Genomic DNA, 17077 nt, shown 5'->3' with positions numbered 1-17077 from the left:
ATTTCTCGCAGAAATTCACAGCTTTTCTTGCGGGGCTGAGCCCTGGGACCAAGCGTGGCTACTTGGCCAAACGCGCAGCCGAGACCTTGACCCGGTTTATTCCCAGTTTGGGAAGAAAAACGGGGTCCGGCCGCTGGGCTTTTGCCCCGTCTCCGTGCTGCTGCAGCGAGGCGAGGGGTAGGATTTCCCTGTGCCCCCTAAACTTTTGGGGGAGACTATCTTGGGGGTGCCACCATCTTGGGGAAAGATGCTGCGACCAGCCCGGGGAGGATGCGCAGGTCGGCCCCGCACCATCCTGGCCGTGTCCCCAAGAAGCGGGACTTGAGTTTTTCCTCCTTTTTTCCCCCCTCTGTCAACGGGAGGAAAGACCCAAATTCCCCGTGGGGAAGGTGGAATAAAAAAATAAATCTCACCACGAGGGAAGACAGACGGGGAGACAAGGGGTGGGGGGCAATAATAGGGGGTCGGAAAGGGAGTGGGATCTTTCCCCCATCAACCTGCTCTGGGGTGGGGAGGGAGAAAAACCTTTCCACGGTTGGATTAATTCCCCCCAAACTCTCTCCTTCCCCTTCCCCGCTACTTTCAAGGACTTTTTGCTGCTGCTTTTCCTCCTCTCCTTCCCTGAGCATCCCACACCCCCCCACCTCCCGCAAGCGCCTTCCCCCCCTTTAGATCTCAGCGTGTTTGCTCTTGACTTCATCCACTAAGTCAATAGTTTGGAGATGCCCTCATCCTCAGAGGCCCGAGCCCCCTTGTCCCCTCCCTGTTTTCTCCTCCGGATAATGGCAGCCTTTTGTCGTGTAATCAAGCTCCCGAGGGGTTGGGAGACAGATATAGATTCTTGGCATTTGTCGGTGAAAATGAAAGCTGGATTAGGCAGAGGCGGCTGCACACTCCATGGTAAAGGACAACAACTATTCCCCCATTGAAAGTCCCATTCTGGTTTGGTTATTTTATCTTTAAAAGTTGTTTGTATTTCTAAAGTGGCTATTGATGCACTTAGAAAGTGTAGCAAGCTGTAAAGCCTCGCTTCAAATGAAAGGCGGACAAAAAAAAAAGAAGAGGAGGTTAAGGGAGAAAACAGAGTGAGAAAAAAATACCATCAGAAAAGGAGGGGGGAGAGAGGAGCGGGGGTGGCAAAAGAGTTAAAAAGATCAAATTCAGCCTGGGTAAAGTTTAAAATCGGAGAGAAAAGTCACGAAGTCACAGCAGCCGGGAGAGGAGCAAGGGCGCGGGGGGTTCGGCTCTGCTTTTTCCCTTCCCTGCTTCGCAGGGCAAAAATAATTGCAATATTTAAGTTTCCCTCCTGCGCATGGAGCTGACGGGGACGGGGGGGGTTGACGGGGATATTTTTTTCTCGGCGGGAGACACTTGACTCTTTACAACTGAACTCTAAACCCGACCAGCTTTCTGCTCTGCGCTGAAGTTATTTTATTCTTTAGCAATTGATCACAACCACCACCCGATTTTTCTCCTTGACAGAGATTTGCTGAGACGCTCTTGCCAAGCAGAAACGGGGAAGATTGTCCATCTCTGCACTAGTAACCTTTGAGCATTTTCCCTTGAGAAGCACCGAGATTTTGACATTTTATATATATAGTTTTCCCCCAAACGTCACTTGGATTTAACCATCTTGGACCCCCTCGTCCTTTAGACGCGTCTTAATCTGGAGCTGTACGGTCTCTCCCTCTTTACATATCCCCCCTCCAGTGAATAGGGGGTGGCAAATACCGGGTTATTTTGTTTGTTTGTTTAAAAAACAACATTTGTTAAAACCCTCAAACTTTTCTCCTCCTTTTGCTGGAGTTACAGGAATGGAAATTGCAGCTTACCCGCTGCGAGCATATTCAGCCGCACGCACAAGGGAGGGTTTGTGGCTGGAAGGAGATTAAGGGGAAAACTCCAGGAAAAAGAAACAGAGCAACAAGGTACAAACCAAATATTCACATTCTCAAAAAAAAAAAAAAAAAAAAGGCAGCTTCAAATAGCTCAATTTGCTGCTATTTAGCATCAAACAGGCATCTTCTCGAGAAGTGGGGAAAGAATTTTAAAAGAATTAAGTTACTGCATAGAAAAATAACAAATCCCTCTGGAAAACGCCAGCCTTTTAGTAAATACGCGCGTATATACGTGGAGATATATATATATTTTCCTTTAAAATCACCAGCAGCTCCAGCTATGTGCCCTCTCTTGGATAATTTACACCATACAAAGGTTGGGGGCTATTAATCCCGTCCCCCCCAGACCCCGTTCCTATTCATCTCGGTGTTTCTTTCTTTTTCCGAGCAATCAAATGTGGAGACAATTGTAGCGAATTTAAACATGACTATCCCCTGAATATCCCTCGACATCGAAGTGTCCTTTGTACCTTCACCCTCTCCTTTTAAAGACATTTATACATTTGAAAATGCAAAATAATGCAGCCAGCGGATCTTGATTAAAGCGCAAGATGAGGCTCTGGTTGGGTTGATTTTTCAGAAGGAAAAACCAAAATAATCATCTTTATGAAGTTATTTAACGGTGGGAAGTTTCACGGACGATTTAAGGACCCTGCTTCTACCTTTAGGCAAAGCAAAAATCACCCGAGTATTTTTAACTCCACTTGGAGGGGAGTTGCTCAAAAGCAGCTTCTCGTTGAGCAATCCTGTCGAGTCAACTTTCCTCCCTCTCCTTTAATTCCCAATAAAAATGCAAATCAATTCGTCCCCATAATGGGAATGAAATAAATAAATAAAGTACAGAATTGCGGTCGCTCCGGACTTTCCCTTCCACTCCAAATTTTGATGCAAATGGAAATGGCAGGAATGGAAATTCCCTTCGAAAACAGCAAAATAACATTTTTTTTCCGGAGCCCCCCTCCCCTCCTCTGGGTTTGGGGACCGCAGTTTCATAACTGGCTCCCCCTTCCTCCTCTCTCCCTCCTTTAAAGATGCCACCAGGTCACTTTGATCCGCGGTCCTTAGGGTCTCCGGACAAAGGCGGCAGTGAAGGCTGAAGGCTGCCGGGTGTCCCCCCCCCCCCCGCCCCAGCTGCCCGCACCCCGCCCAGGAGGGAGCCCCGCCGCCCGCCCTGCCCTCGGCCCCGCTCCCCAGGGTCACGCAGAGTGCTGCCTTCCAATTTTAGCAACAACAACAACAACAAAAAAAAAACAACAAGAGAAGAGTGAAAACCAAGAAGGGTTTTTCCTCTCTCTTCCAGAGAGACAGAGCGAGCCCGGAGGCAGGGGACAGCCAACTTGAAGGGGAGAGCGGGTGTAAAAATAGTTTGCGCTTCCCCTGCCTCCGCCGAGCCCCCCCAAAACCTCCCTCGGGCTGGGGAGCATCCCTCCCCGGGCCATCCCTCCGTGGGGCTGCGGAGCATCCCTCCCCGCATCCCCCCAGCCCACCTCCGGCGGGGCAGGGCAGCGGGGGGCCGAGCAGCCATAGGAAAGCAGCCCCTTCTTTGAACCTCAGCTTTTTTTTTCCCCCCCAAAAAAAAGAACTTTTTTTTTTTTTTTTAACCCTGACAGGTGGAGGTTGAAGGGGAGCATCCCTCGGGTGGGATGATGTTGAGGGGAGGGAAACCCTCCATTTCCAGCGCGACCCCTTCGCCTCACTTGCCCTCTCTCTAAGGCGACTTGGCCAGTCTTTTTTAGTTATTTTTTAATAGTTTTGTTTTAAACAAGGACTTTTCCTCGTCTTGCTCCATCCAAGCCCCAAACCCTCCAGGAGCCCCAGAGCTGCACAGCCCGGTCGGGACCGCAACCGCGCACAAAATGGATGAGCTAAGATGTCTCCCCAGCTACAGATTCATGAATGAGCGACCCCCTTCCCCTCTCCCCCCCCCCCCGCCCCCCCAATCTGCAGCTATAGATTGATAGATATAGATATATTTCATGAATGAGTCGAGGGTCCTCCCCGCCTCCCTCCTGCCTTGGCTATCCCCGCAGAGCCTATAAACAGCAACGGCCCTTTACAACAATTCATCACAGGACCCAGAGCCATCCAAGCAAGTAATATGTAGCCTCAGATCTAGTATGTCCCACAAGACAGAGCGCCTGCTAATTAATAGACAGTGATTCCTGCAAGCAGCCCTAGCAGTCTGTAATATGATGAACTTCCTTTGTACCGGTGTCACCACAAATGTTTCTGATAAGGAAAAGCATCCAAGGATCAAAGACTATAAGCTTCTCAATTTCCTCAAGCTGCCTCTACTTTTCCTCACCTACTTTTTCTTTCTTTTTTTTTTTTTATTCCCCCCGTTCCCAGCCCCTCCAAGGAGGTACAATCCCCCTCCAAGGAGGTACAATCCTCCCTCTCCCTTCCGACAGCCCTGAGGTCCGCTCAAGCGCAGGGGTCCCAGTCCCAGACCTTGCCCCCCAAAATATCATCCTCATCACTTGCACCTTCATATTCTACCTTAAAAAAAAAAAAAAGCTCCCATTCTGGCTGTCGCCCTCCCCGGCACCTCCTCTCATCTCTTCCCCACTTCTCCCCAACTCCGGATGACAAATGTCTTTATAAACAGGCATTAGCTGACATCTAATTTCTTTTGTGGCAAGATCATGCAAAGTGCGAGGGCACAGGCGAGCCCTCCCGAGCGAGTACCATCCCCGGGTGGGGGTGAGCCGGGAACGAGGGGGTTTTTTTTGGGAGCAGGGGGAGATGCAGGCAGAAGTGGGGGGGATGCAGCAAACCTCCCACCCCCGGGCACGCCGGCAAAGCCGCATCCCCATCCCAACCTCTCCTCCCTCCGGGAGCTGCACCTGCGCTTCCCAACTCCTTCATTTCTTTTGTTTTTCTGGGCTGATTGGGGAGGAGAGGACAAGGAGCCCCCCAAAACCCAGCCCCCGAGGGCTCCGCTTCCTCTCCACCTGAGTCCCCCAACGCTCCGGGGAGGGAGAAGAGGTGCCCAGCCGGGCAGGAGCAGCTCCCACCCGGGGAACGTGGGGTTCCCTCTCCCCGTATCCCCCCTGGCTCAGAGCCCTCCGCTGCTTCCTGGCCTGGGACCCCTCCCCAGCATCTTCTCGCCCAAAAAAATCCAGAGCCCAAATCACACTGAAGTTCAGATTAAATTTAAAAAAAAAAAAAAGCAAAAACCAGTGATGGAGAGAGGAGTAATGTGGCAGCTGATTGAAACGGGCTTTTTTTTTTTTTTTTTAAGAATAGTCTCTATAAATATATAATATCTCCAAAGCTTAGGTCTTAAGAGGGTCCCTTATTTGCTTATTTCTTTTGTAGCAAACGTAATTTTCAGAAAGATACTTCCCCCCCCGCCTTACCCTAATGCTCGAGTAAGTACCTTACAGCTTTAAGGCTAGTGTTATATGTGCTTTAAAATCCTGCCATGTAAATTCCCCTGAAAAATTTGGAAAGCTTCTCGGGGGGGCTTTGGGAAGGAGGGGGGGATAGGAGAGGGGGAGAAAGGGGAGGTTAATCCGGGTTTAATGCTATGATGCAGTCACAGGACCAGGGCTAGGCTGATTGTGTTATCTCTTCCCAACATTTGGGTCTCCCATATTTCACCCAGCCAAATAGCTGCGAGAAAAAAGTGCGTATGGAGGCACTCCTGACGCCTCAGGAAAATATGTTATTAATATCTAAATAACTTCCCAATACTGTCTCTAAATCTCCCCTTCACCACTCCAGATGATGAATTCGTTTGAAGTGTTCTCCCGTCTCATCTTTTCAGTGTCTCTCTCTCTCCCCCTTTTTTTATAACCAGGCTTATTTCAAACTGGTAAATATCTAATTCCTTTAACCACACTGCAGACACGTCTCTCCCCTCTTATATACAATTCTCATTTGGAGACATCCATATATACACGTCTCTATAAAAGAGAATAAGCCCCAGCACAGCCTTAAACTACTTCTTTAAATTATTTGGGTTTTTTTGGGGGGGAGGATCTGTTTGTTTCCGAACAACCCCTGCACACACCTGGACCACACATTTCCCTCACAGCCTTCCTGCCGCTTAATTCAATCTCTGCCTCCTCTCTCCTACCCCAATTACGGGCGAAACCTCGGATTAGAAATAGACCTTACAGCTTCCTTCCTCTTCTCCTCTATCACGGCATCCATCTCCCCCGCATCGCCAAATAGCTACTTCCTATCCCTCCCAGTAGAATGTAATCTACCCTCCACCTTCAAATTACAGATTATAACGTCTAAAATGTATTTCCTTGCCCTTCCGAGCTGAACCCCGGGCACCCCACCTGCCAGCCAGCGCTCCTGATACCAATATTTGCTTTATATTTTCCCCGGTCTATAAATGAACCTATTCTTCTCCCCCAAAGAAGGGAGGGGGGGATGATGTAAAAAAAGAAAAACCCAAACAAACCCTGGATCACAAACATCTCCCTTATATTATTTCACTTCCTACTGTATAATTGAACCTCTCTCCCCGCATCCTTGTCTTAAGTTTGTTTTTTAAAACGCCTTGTATTAGATTATACTCGTTTATTCCCCCATCCAACCTTATCTCTCCTCCTCTCTTCTCTCCTTCCCGTCACACTTGATTTAGGAAGGAGTTTATCTTGCAAACATTTGCCTACTTTGTTTATGTAGACCAGGTTCTGCAGCTACTTGTTCCCAAAAGCCACTGTTTGCCTTTGTAATTGTTATCTGTGTTTATTGTTGTACCTCATTTGTCTCAGCTTTTTTTGTGACATGTAAGCTCCGTGTGTGCTCACATCCAGCCCCCCCCTCCTTCTCCCTCTCCCTTTTTTTTTCCCCCCCCTTTCCTTTTCCCTCTTCTCTCTCCCTGAAATATGCACAGAATAACTCAGCCTAAAGCCAATGAATTGCTTGACACTACCCTATCTCTTTCCTGCCCCCCATTATTAGAGCTGATCCCACTCGCAACACTCACAAATCCCGCCTGGTCTCTGTTTGATTAGATTGCCAACCTTTCGTAATCCCTTGATTTGATGAAGTGTCTATTCTCCCCCCCCCCCCCCATCCCCATCTCCCTTCTAAACATACATTTACAGAGAAAGCGCTTGTTGGTTTTAAATCGATGCAGATTGTTTGCTGATAAATTGACTCCACATCCCCTCTTCCCCCCCAACCCCAGTTGGGAGACAAAGCCCCTTCCCAGGTGTGGAAGCCAGGGGTGTGTGGGGGTCCCCCTCTTTCTGCCTATCCCTTCCCTCCCTCGAGCCTAATTAAATTTGGCAGGACATTGTACAGCTTCCTCCTCTCTCCAGCCCCCCAAAAAACCCTACCTAAGCGGCCCTGACTGCTACCAAATTAATTTATTATCACCTCCAAGTGGCCAAATATCCCCCCCTTTCACTGCTCTTCACACCTGTACGCCTTCCCCACCCCTAATAAAAGTACCCCCCTCTGCTCTCCCCGGTTTTCACACTCGGCTTTCCCCACCCCACACAATATTTCCACGCTGTCGCGAGGTGGGAGTGGGCATCGAAGCAAAATCGAGCGGCGATCGGTGCCAGGAACTCCGTGCAATAAAGCGGAGTTCAGAGAAATAAAACAGGGGAGAAAATGAATTTAAAATATCTATTTTCACCCCAAATATAACACGGTGGGTCCCCCGGTACTCTGCGAGCATCGCCCTGAGCATCCTCCGCAGGCATCCTGCCCTGCATGCCCCGGTACAGAGGGCAGGACCCCACCCGTGACCGTGGGGTGACACGGGGGGGGGAGAAGCCACTGAACTTCCCTCTCCTCCCGAACAGGCAGATCGCCTTCCCCATAACCCCACCGCCCCCCCCACCCGCCTTCCACCCGCGTCTGGTTGCAATTAATACCCCGCCAGGATGAGGCCTCGCCCCCGCCCCTGCTCCTCCCGCATTAAATGCTGAGCACCTTCCTCAGCACCCTCTTAGATTTGGGGGGGGGGGGGGGGGGGGGGGGGGGGGGGGGGGTGGCCAAATCACACCCCACTCACCCACCCCCCCATCTCCATCCCCACCGAGCACCTCGGATGTGCGGGAGAACAGCGCATCACCCACGCGTGACCCTCCCTAATAAACCCCACCAGTCATAATAAATAACAACAACCACAAATAATAATAATAATAACTCGGTCTTAACAAGGATAAGAGGAAAAAAAAATAATGAAAAAAATAAAAAATAAAGTGAAGCCTCATGAATATATGCCCAGGGCTAGCTGGAGTGAGCCGTTTAAAGATGAAAGTGCAAAGAAATAAAGGCTCAATTTAATCTGCCTTAAAACCCTTCAACTTAACGTTTGTGCTGGGAACTCAGAGAGTGAGTACTGATTGGGGATAAATACATTTCTTAGCATGCCTTGGAGCTATTACACCCTTCTCCAACACAGCTCCCTATTCAACAGCCACAGTTTTCATTACCAGCTCTAATAAGTCTTAACATTATTAAATGCCAAGCAGACGATAGAAAGAAACAGGCGCAGGGTGGAAGCTTTCTTTAACACTTAAAAAGAGAGAGCATTTAGGGCTGTCTTCCTCCGGCTCCCCGCAAGGAGAACCCGCAAATGGAGCAAAGACGGTTGTCAAGAGGAAAAAGGCCAAAATAAAGTTTTTCCCCTTCTCTCCCCCCATCCACAATAATAAAAAAATGCATTAAAAATAATAATAAAAAAGGCAAAATCCAAACTCAAGCAGTAAAAACAGCGGGAGAACAAGTGGCAGGAGTGCGTTAGTATTTTTATTTTATTGTAAACCTCCCAGGAAAATTGGGGGGTGTGGGGAAAGATCTCTAAAGAGTATTATTATTTCCGAGTGAAAAGATAAAAAGAAAAATACACAACACACACTCACCACCTCTGAGTGTATTACAAAGTTGAATCATCAATTACCCTAATTCGGTTCATTAAAACTTTTCCAGAGCTGAAAATATACACCGACGGCGGTAAATTATTATTATTTTTCTTTTTTTTTTTTTTAAGGATTATTTTTTAATTGCACTCGATCTCGTGGCGATCGCGGCAGCGCTCGGACGGCGCCGGATCCAACCCGCTGCCAAACCCCCGCGTCTGCGGTTCATGTTCCCCCCCCTCCTTCCCAAACCCCAAATCAAAGCTTTTTTTGGGCGATTTGTCCGCAAATCTACGGAGTCAGGGCGCGATTGCGGGGGGGAGGAAAATATAAAATAAATTACTGATAAATCGTGATTTATCTCAAGGGATGGGAGAGGGCGAGGAGCCTGAGCGATCGGAGGTAACGCGGAGCTCCGCGGGCTCCGGCATCGGGAATTTGCCCAAATTAGCCCTCGATTCATAAAGAAATGGGGGCTCGTGTTTTATTTGTCCGCGATATTACCCATGAAGGAAGAAGTGAACGTTTTGTTTTGCTTATTGACACGCACTTCTGCATGTTATTAAGGAATAAAAAGCTTCCAGCTCCTTCACTCTTTTTTTTTATTTTGGGGGTGGTGATGGGGAAAACATGGACAAGGGGGGAAAAAATATCAATCAGCTGTTTAAAAATTATATATATTTTTTTCAAGCGACGAGGCTCGAATAAAATTAATCTTAAACCCAAAAAACTTCAACACAGCCCCCCAATAAAATTAAAAACACCCCAAAGTGATGCGGGGGGGGAAGCTTTTCGCGGACACAATAGCCCCGATTTGCAAATGAGCATCGCCTGTTTCCAAATCACAAGCAACATTTTGCAACGTCCAACGGCTATCCTTTTTCCAACAGACGGTCCTATAATATTACAAAACTATCTAACAGCAGGGAGTTTTGAATAATTTATCTCCCTTTCTTCCCTTCCTTGGCCCTTTGTCCCAACTTTTTCTCCTCCTTGCAGAATTTTGAATGAGAATAGACAAACCCTCCCTCCCCCATCCCTTTACTCCATTTTTAAGGCAGCCTAGGGTTTTCCCCCCTTTCCCCCCCCTTTCTTTTTTTTTTCCCCCCCTTTTTCTTTTTTTTTTTCCCCCCTTCTACTGTTTGCTTTTGTGGCCAGGAATCTTTTGCTTATAAAGCTTCAATAGACTTGAAGGTCTTTGTAAGTGAAGTTCATCTTCAAGGTTGGGGAAAAAAAAAAAGGATCGGATCCTTAAAGAAACCCCTTTTGTGCACCTTCATTTAAAACTCCCAGTAACATTTGATGGTCACCCGGAGAAGCTTTTTTTTTCTGCCCCGAATTCCCCCCCAACTTCAATATTTCCCTGCTTATCTGCATCGGCCCCAAATAGGGAAAACTTTGTAACTAGTGAGAAACTTTGTAAGCGATCCCCCCTCCTTCCCACACCCCGATCGGGGACCCTTCTCCACACAGAGAATAACTCTCATCCTGCTCCCTCTTGGCCCAACGCCGATGCTATCACAAATCCCCCGAAACTCCGACCGACCCAACCCCGACAGGCCGGGGCCATCACCATCTTGCCATCAATTTTGGAGAAAAATAGCAAACCCCAATTCCCTGAAGCCCATCCCCAAAACTTGTATAATTGCCTTTTCCCCCCCAAAAAAGCGCTGAGCTCTGCGACACAAGGAAATCATTTTCTGCCTAAACCGAGACAGCAGCTCCTCCCTCCCATTGCTTAAAACTTCCCTGTCTTTGCAAACGCCCCCATCGATAAACCTCAATTATGCCCCCTAAAAATGCCATCTTTCCCCCTTTTTTTGGGGAGGAAGCGGAATCATCACCCCCACTGAGGTTGCCAAAAATAAAATTACACGCGCCACAATGGCTGGCTCCGGCTGTGCCTCATCCCCCATCCCACGTTTACAGCACAGGATCTTTAAGAAGTTTAATTTTTCTTCCCACAAGAGGAAAGCACAACCACAGGAGATGATAACAGGGCCCCTGCTCTCCCCCACCACCAGCCTGGCCTCACCCCTTTCATCACCAATACCAGATTTATTTTTCCTGATTTTATTTAGGGGTGCAGACCCCCCGTTTCCTCCGATCCGAGGACCCCCCATCTCCCCTCAGCGCTTCCCCGGCACCGGTGGCTCTGCGGCAGCCGCAGCGCAGCGCCCAGCCCGGCTTCTCTAATTGATATTGATTGGCCAAATCGGTCAACTGTCAGCCAGAGTTTCAGGGGACCACTTAGAGAGCAGGAGAGAAATCTGTTTAACAAATTCATTTAGGACTCAGAGATGCCTCCCCCCCCAGCCATCTCCTTTCCCACTTTATAAATAATTGATCCAGAGCAAAAAAACGACAACTCTTCCCCCTGGGAAAGCATCCTCAGCCCCAGGGGCTGGGTACCACCTTCCCCTCCCAGGGCCCTGCATCACACCCTCCACTCTGCCAGCAGTCATTTTTGGAATGGACCAACACAAGAGGCTCTGGAGCCATCCCCTGTCCTACTCTTTGGTAGGGAGGGACTTGTCCCCTCTCCCAAATGTCCCCTCCAAGCCCAGTCCCAGGGCACGCACGGCCACCTTTACCTTTGTCGCCCAGAATGCCGTCTATGCTGTGCTTGGCCTTCTTCTCCCCGTCTTCCTCCTTCTTGTCACAGTCCTCCTCTTCCTCTTTCTTCCCGAATTTGATGCGTAGCACACGGCTAATCGAACTCACTAAACCTCAGACAGTCAAAGACAAAAAGGCAAGTATAAGCTGCCTGGGAAGGCAAGGTGGGAACCGGCTGGGAAAACCCAAACCGGGGCTGCACAATTTGGGCAGGAGGCCTTGCACACATGCGAAGGGCACCCGCACCCCCTTTTCCCAGGGGTACACACCTGCCCACTCCTCTGCACTCTCCGAAACACCCCTGGCTTCACCAAGCTGCCAGGGTGGACACCCAAAGTTGGATGTTCTCACCACCTTGCCCCTGAGACACCAGGCACGAGGAGCACCCGGTTATGCGCAACACCCCACAGAGCATCACAGCCAGTGCAACACCCCGGGGCGCACGCCCCAGGGTTACCACCTGCTTTGTAACAGGGAAAAGGCCCCCCAACACTCAGCTTTCACCCCAGCCCCAAATGGGACCCACAGCCTGGATTCAGACCTGGACTCTCCTGGATCCTGCTTGGTGGCGGGGGGGGGAAAAGTGCCCTGCAGAGAAGGCTCAGTCCCCCCAAAACAGAGGGGAACTCTCAGCCAGGACCCAAAGAGCTCACACATCCCTGCAGACCCAATATTGGGGTACGAGATCACTTTCTATAAGCAACGGGGACCCCTGGCTGATGGAAACGCTGCTCTGCAAGCCCCCACTGAGCACACAAGTCCCAACAGGGCAACAGGGCTCCCCTTTAACCCTGGATTTGGGGTCTGCGTCCATGCACGCTCTCTCCATGCCAGGAGCCCCCCTGCTTTCAAGGGAGTTGGAATAAGTTGGGAAAATTGGTTTGTTTATGTTTGTTTTTCCAGCAGACCACAGCATGGCCGGGACACAAACCCCCCTCGCCTGGTGTTTATTTGCTGCTGTGGGTTTGCTTGGGGTGATTTTTTTTTTTTCCCCCCTCCCCTATCAAAGCAAAGGCTGAGAGGATGTTTATAGCTCCTGGAAACATTTATTTTTTGGTGGCAATAATCATTTCCCTCTATGTTTTTATGGGTATTGGAGTGTCCTTCTTGCCAAGCTGCCTTCTCACCTGAGGGCACGGTGCTCCGGTCGCAGTGCCCATCCTTCAGGAGCCTGTCTCGGATCTCCCAGCTGAACATCCCGGGATTTTCCCGTTTGTATTCCTCGATTTTCTTCTCCACGTCGGGAGTCGCAACCTGCTTTTGTGATCAAGGGACACCGGTGCGTGCCCGCGTGTGCAGAGGGAGGGAAGGGGGGAGAGAAAAAGCACTTTTAATTGAAAAAGAGAAGCTGTTTCAGCTCAGTTCAATCCTTCTTGCCCTGGCTGCTAGTTTTGGGGCTAAGAATAGGAATTTGAAGGGGGAAAAGGAAAATAAAGCTGGGGAAAGGCCCCCCTCTCCCAAATGTTGGCCACCCTAAAAGTAGAGTCTCTGGAGGCCAAGGAGATCAGCCAGGATGGGTTTATCCTGAGCCCCAGGGCAGGGAGCGGGTACAGGGGCTGCTTTTGGGGGGAGGCTGTGTACACTCATCGATTTATTATTCCCTGAAAGACCCCAGCTCGCCTCCTCCCCACAAACCGGGACTGAAGCAAATGCTTGAACGCGCGCAACTTGTTGCACATGGGGAAAAAAAAAAAAAAGACGACTTTAATTTATTCACAGCCTTCAACTCGGCACCGATTTTTACCCATCTGAGCCCAACTGCAGCTTTATTAAAGCCCCTTCCCCTCCTTCCTCCCTTTCCCTGCGTGTCCACCTGAAAAAACTTATACCCCCCCAAAGAAATCTTAATTTTTTTAACATCAGGAGGGCGGTTTAGCTCAGCCCCAGCATTACACTCACCCTGGGCTTGCTGCCTCCGATGGCTCCGGGACGGATGGAGCCCGTCTCCTGGTACCTGCAAAGGATTTTGGAGACGCAACCGTGGGAGACCCGCAACTGTCGGGAGATCACGCAGGGCCGGATCCCGTGGTGAGCCATCTCCACGATTTTATGACGGATATGGTTGGGTAGTGGTCGACCGTTGATGAACACCCCTCCGAGCTGATTCACCCTGCCCTGGCCCAGCGGGGTGGAAACTGGAGAGCAAGGAGGGAAGGGAAAAAAAAAAACCAAACACAAACAACCCAACAACAAGAGTTAAAAGAGGAAAAAAAATCCAGCAAAACGGGGCGCATCCCTCCCCGCACCTCCAGCTTCTCTCCCCGTGTTTGAATTTTTCAAAGAAGGGAGAAATCTCTCACCCATCCCCTGGCCTCGGTATTTATCGCCGCTTTCAGCATCACGGGGAAGATTTTTCCCATCGAAAGAAGGAAAATAAAACCAGCCCACGGCCCCGCACGCCCGTCACCCCGCTCTCGAGGTGGCCGCTACGCTTGTGTCCATATATATATATATTTTTTGGCATTTCACACTTATGTTTTAAATCACAGACGAAGTTTTTATAGGGAAAGATTTAAAACCCCATCGCAAAGCCCCCCAAAAAGTTCCCATTTCCCCCTCCCCAAAAAAAGCGCACTCCACTTCTTGCTTCAAATTACGGGGCTACCTGCTTTCAAACAAACTTTTGGCAATAACCTCTTTAAATACCCTCAAGGGCCTTGTTTGGGTTTTGCTTTTTTGTGGTTTTGGTGAGGTTTTTGTTAAGCGGTTTGAGGAGGTGCGGAACAAGCGCGGATCTCCCGCGGCCGCACCGCTTCCCCGACACCTTGAACAGCGCATCCCCGCCCGGAGCGGGGGCCTTAATATCCCCCCCCAATTTGTGTAATATCTCGCCATGTAGATCTTGCAGATTAATACGATTTCACAGGCTGGAAATTAAAAAAAAAAAAAAAAAAAGGGGGGGGGAAATAAAGGGGGGGAAGATCTCAGCTGGGTAATTTGCAGAAAGGCTGGAGGGGGCGAGGGACAGGGAAGGCGAGGGGAGTGATATTTTTTTTTCCCCCTCTCTTTATACAAAGAAAAGTCGATTCCAGAAATTGCCTCGCGATTTAACAAGAATCATGCACCACTAATTCCAAGTCACTTGGCCAGCACTCCCTGGATATATCATTATCGACAGATAACACTCGAGTGGCCAATTTTACATTCAAGAGGTACTAAAACCGCCGGCCGCTCTCTCTTTTCATTATTCCCAGTCATGTTGTGCAAATATTGTTGTAATCCTTTGATCCTTTCCCTTGCCGTCTGTTTTACTTCATTTGCTACAGAAAAGCACTTTACCAAATCCCCCCAGCTTGTATGTTTTGCAGCCTGCGTGGTTTTCCACGAGTTTGAGTTTCGCCACTTGATCACGGGCTGGATCAAATTTTCCTGGTTAATAAATGCGGGGAGAGGGGGGTCTCGCTCTAATTTTGCCTTTTTTTCTTTCCCCCTTAGAAATAATAAGCCCGTAACACAAAGGAAAAAAGCAGATGAGGGAGAAAGTTGATGCTCTGCGAGGTGGGGATGACACTTAGCAAGGTGACAGCTACAAAGTCCCCCCCCTCTCTTTCCCCTCACCAGCCCCGGCCAAGGACATCTCGGCTGCCCTCAGCCAGTGGATGCTCCGAATTTAGGATTTTTCTTCTTATTTTCCCCCAGAAAAATGGAAAAAAATCAAATTGGTTGTTTCCCCCTCACCTCTATCGGGGAGATTAAATTGTCGGGACGTTTGCAGGTTTAAAAAAAAAAAAAAAACAAACCCCAAACCGTGAGAACTTGCCCCCAAAAATCTGCGCGATGCCTGAAACTACTTGAAATACGGGGAAAGGGGGGAAAAAACCCTACAAATCCCGGTAATTTCGCGGGGATGAAGCAGCTACAGAAGGAAGGGAAGGAGCTAAACACGGCGAGAAGTTGGATGCTCAGGTCGGGGACCCGCACCCCGGCTGCAAAGTTTAGCTGCATCCCCACCCGGAGCAGCCCAGCCCGGTCCCTCCCCGGTGATACCGAGGTGCTGGGGGAAGGAGCGGTTTAGCGAGGTGCTTTCCCAGACCTACCTTCCAAGGGGAAGCCTGTGCGAGGGTAATTTTGCCCCGGAGCTGGACGCATCATCCGAGGCACCGTCCCGGGCAGAGCTGCCATGGTACGGGGAAGGGGTTCGGGGAAGCGGAGCGGGTCCGGTGCAAACCGGGGGAGGGGGGGGGGAGGGGGCACCCCTTGGCCCCGGGAGAGGCGGGGTGGGGGGGCTGCGGGGCTGCTTCTCCTCAAAGCCGAAGAGCTTCTCTCTTCCAGCCTGCGGCTGCAAAACAAGGGAGAAATCTTTGCTCCAAGGAAAAATAAATAATTTTTTTTTTTTTTTTTTAAAAATAAGAATAATAAGGGGAAGGGGTGGGAAAAGGGAAGGGAATGACCCACCAGAAATTCTTCTGAAAGTTTTAGGGCTATGTCAGAAGCGGCCTGAGCGGGCGCTCCGGAGGAATGTAAGCCCGGCTGCCGGGAGCTGCAGACACATCCGAAGTTGCCTCGGTGCTGGGCTGGGCTTAGGCAGGGAGGGGGGTGACTTTCCCCCCTTATTTTGTTGTGGCTTTTTTTTTTTTTTTAAGTGGTTGGTGCCTGTCCCTTCAGGGATGCTCGTGATGAAGGAGGGGGGGGGTGGGAGGAGGAGAAGGAGAGCGGGGGGGAATGTCAGATGGAGGGTTTGGAAGTTGTTAAAGCGACGAAGTTGGGGCGGTGGGGAGGCCGAGCGAGCCGTGATAGGCTCCGGCTCCCTTCTTTTATTCGCGGCCGGGGAAGGGGGTACCGCGGCGGGGCCGAGGGACCAATAAGAGGCAGCAGCTTCCCAACGCGCAGGCAAAGCTATGGGCTCGCCTTAGGATTTTTTAAAGACGTTATTATTCATTACTAGGCTTGGTTTCCTCTGGATGGAAAGCTGGGGTCCCCCCTCCCTCGGTTTGAAAAGATATTGGGGTGAAAGGAGCGAGGAGAAAGTTTAGGGAAGGGGTTTGGTGTTTGGGATTTGTTTTTTTTTAGCCTAAGAAAGTTCGGTGCGCTTAGAGCGTGCGTGCAGATCCCAGCGGGGTAAGGCTGGCCCGGGGAGGGGGCTGCACTATGGATCAAAAAAATAAAATAAATAAAATAAAATAAAATACCTGCCTTAGCTGCCCTCCCGAGCCCAGCACTCACCACCTTGCAGCCCGCTCCCCGCGGAGTGGGGGTCGCACCCTCTTTCACCCCCTTCCCAGCAGTTGACGGGGGGCAGCTCGTCCTGCCCTGCTTGTACCTGGCCCAGGCTGGCAGCACCCCCCCGCTGTCCCCCCCAGCCCCACTCTATAGGGCCGGGTTTAGGAGCAGCTGAGCAGCCCCCCCGCCTCCTTTACCCAGCCCCAGGTAGCTCCCTGCGCTCCTCCCTCATTAACATCACAGCTTTAATTAAGAGACAGGCTCCGAGCTGCGCAACTGGTACCATTTTTTTGGGGTGGGGGGACACGACTCCGGTGCTCCCCGCGGTTCTCCCGCGAACTGCCCGCTCGCTCGTTGACCCGGGACGGGCTGAACAAATAGCCAATGTTTTTCCCCCCCAAAACAGGAGCGGGGCAGGAATCCTCCTCGCAGCGGGGCATGACGCCAGGGCTCACGAACCCTTTTGTTTGCAGCTGTAAAAGGACTTTGCCGTGCAAACCGCTGGAAACTTCTCTTCCCCCTCCCTTAAAAGCATCCTGGGGTGGTGGTGGGGGGAAAAAA

At 50.2% G+C, this 17077-nt stretch overlaps 1 protein-coding gene across 2 annotated transcripts in view; it reads right to left on the bottom strand.

Moving 5' to 3' along the window:
• PAX7 (paired box 7) overlaps positions 1 to 15807 on the bottom strand; it is a 101550-nt gene extending 85743 nt beyond the window's left edge. Inside the window, exons 1-5 of one of the 2 annotated variants that reach the window (XM_068414352.1) lie at positions 15752 to 15807; positions 15394 to 15635; positions 13256 to 13491; positions 12484 to 12613; positions 11335 to 11463 (exon numbers count right to left, since the gene is read on the bottom strand). In XM_068414352.1, coding sequence (XP_068270453.1) covers positions 11335 to 11463; positions 12484 to 12613; positions 13256 to 13491; positions 15394 to 15478 — 580 coding nt within the window. In that variant the 5' untranslated portion in view covers positions 15479 to 15635; positions 15752 to 15807. The remainder of the gene's footprint in view (positions 1 to 11334; positions 11464 to 12483; positions 12614 to 13255; positions 13492 to 15393; positions 15636 to 15751) is intronic. The other variant, XM_068414353.1, reaches the window with a different exon arrangement.
• Between the last annotated feature and the right edge of the window lie 1270 nt (positions 15808 to 17077).

The sequence above is a fragment of the Nyctibius grandis genome, chromosome 17, assembly GCF_013368605.1.
Source record: "Nyctibius grandis isolate bNycGra1 chromosome 17, bNycGra1.pri, whole genome shotgun sequence".
NCBI classification, from domain to species: Eukaryota; Metazoa; Chordata; class Aves; order Nyctibiiformes; family Nyctibiidae; genus Nyctibius; species Nyctibius grandis.
The sequence above is the reverse complement of the archived record's forward strand: the minus strand, read 5'-3'. Positions and strand labels throughout refer to the sequence as shown.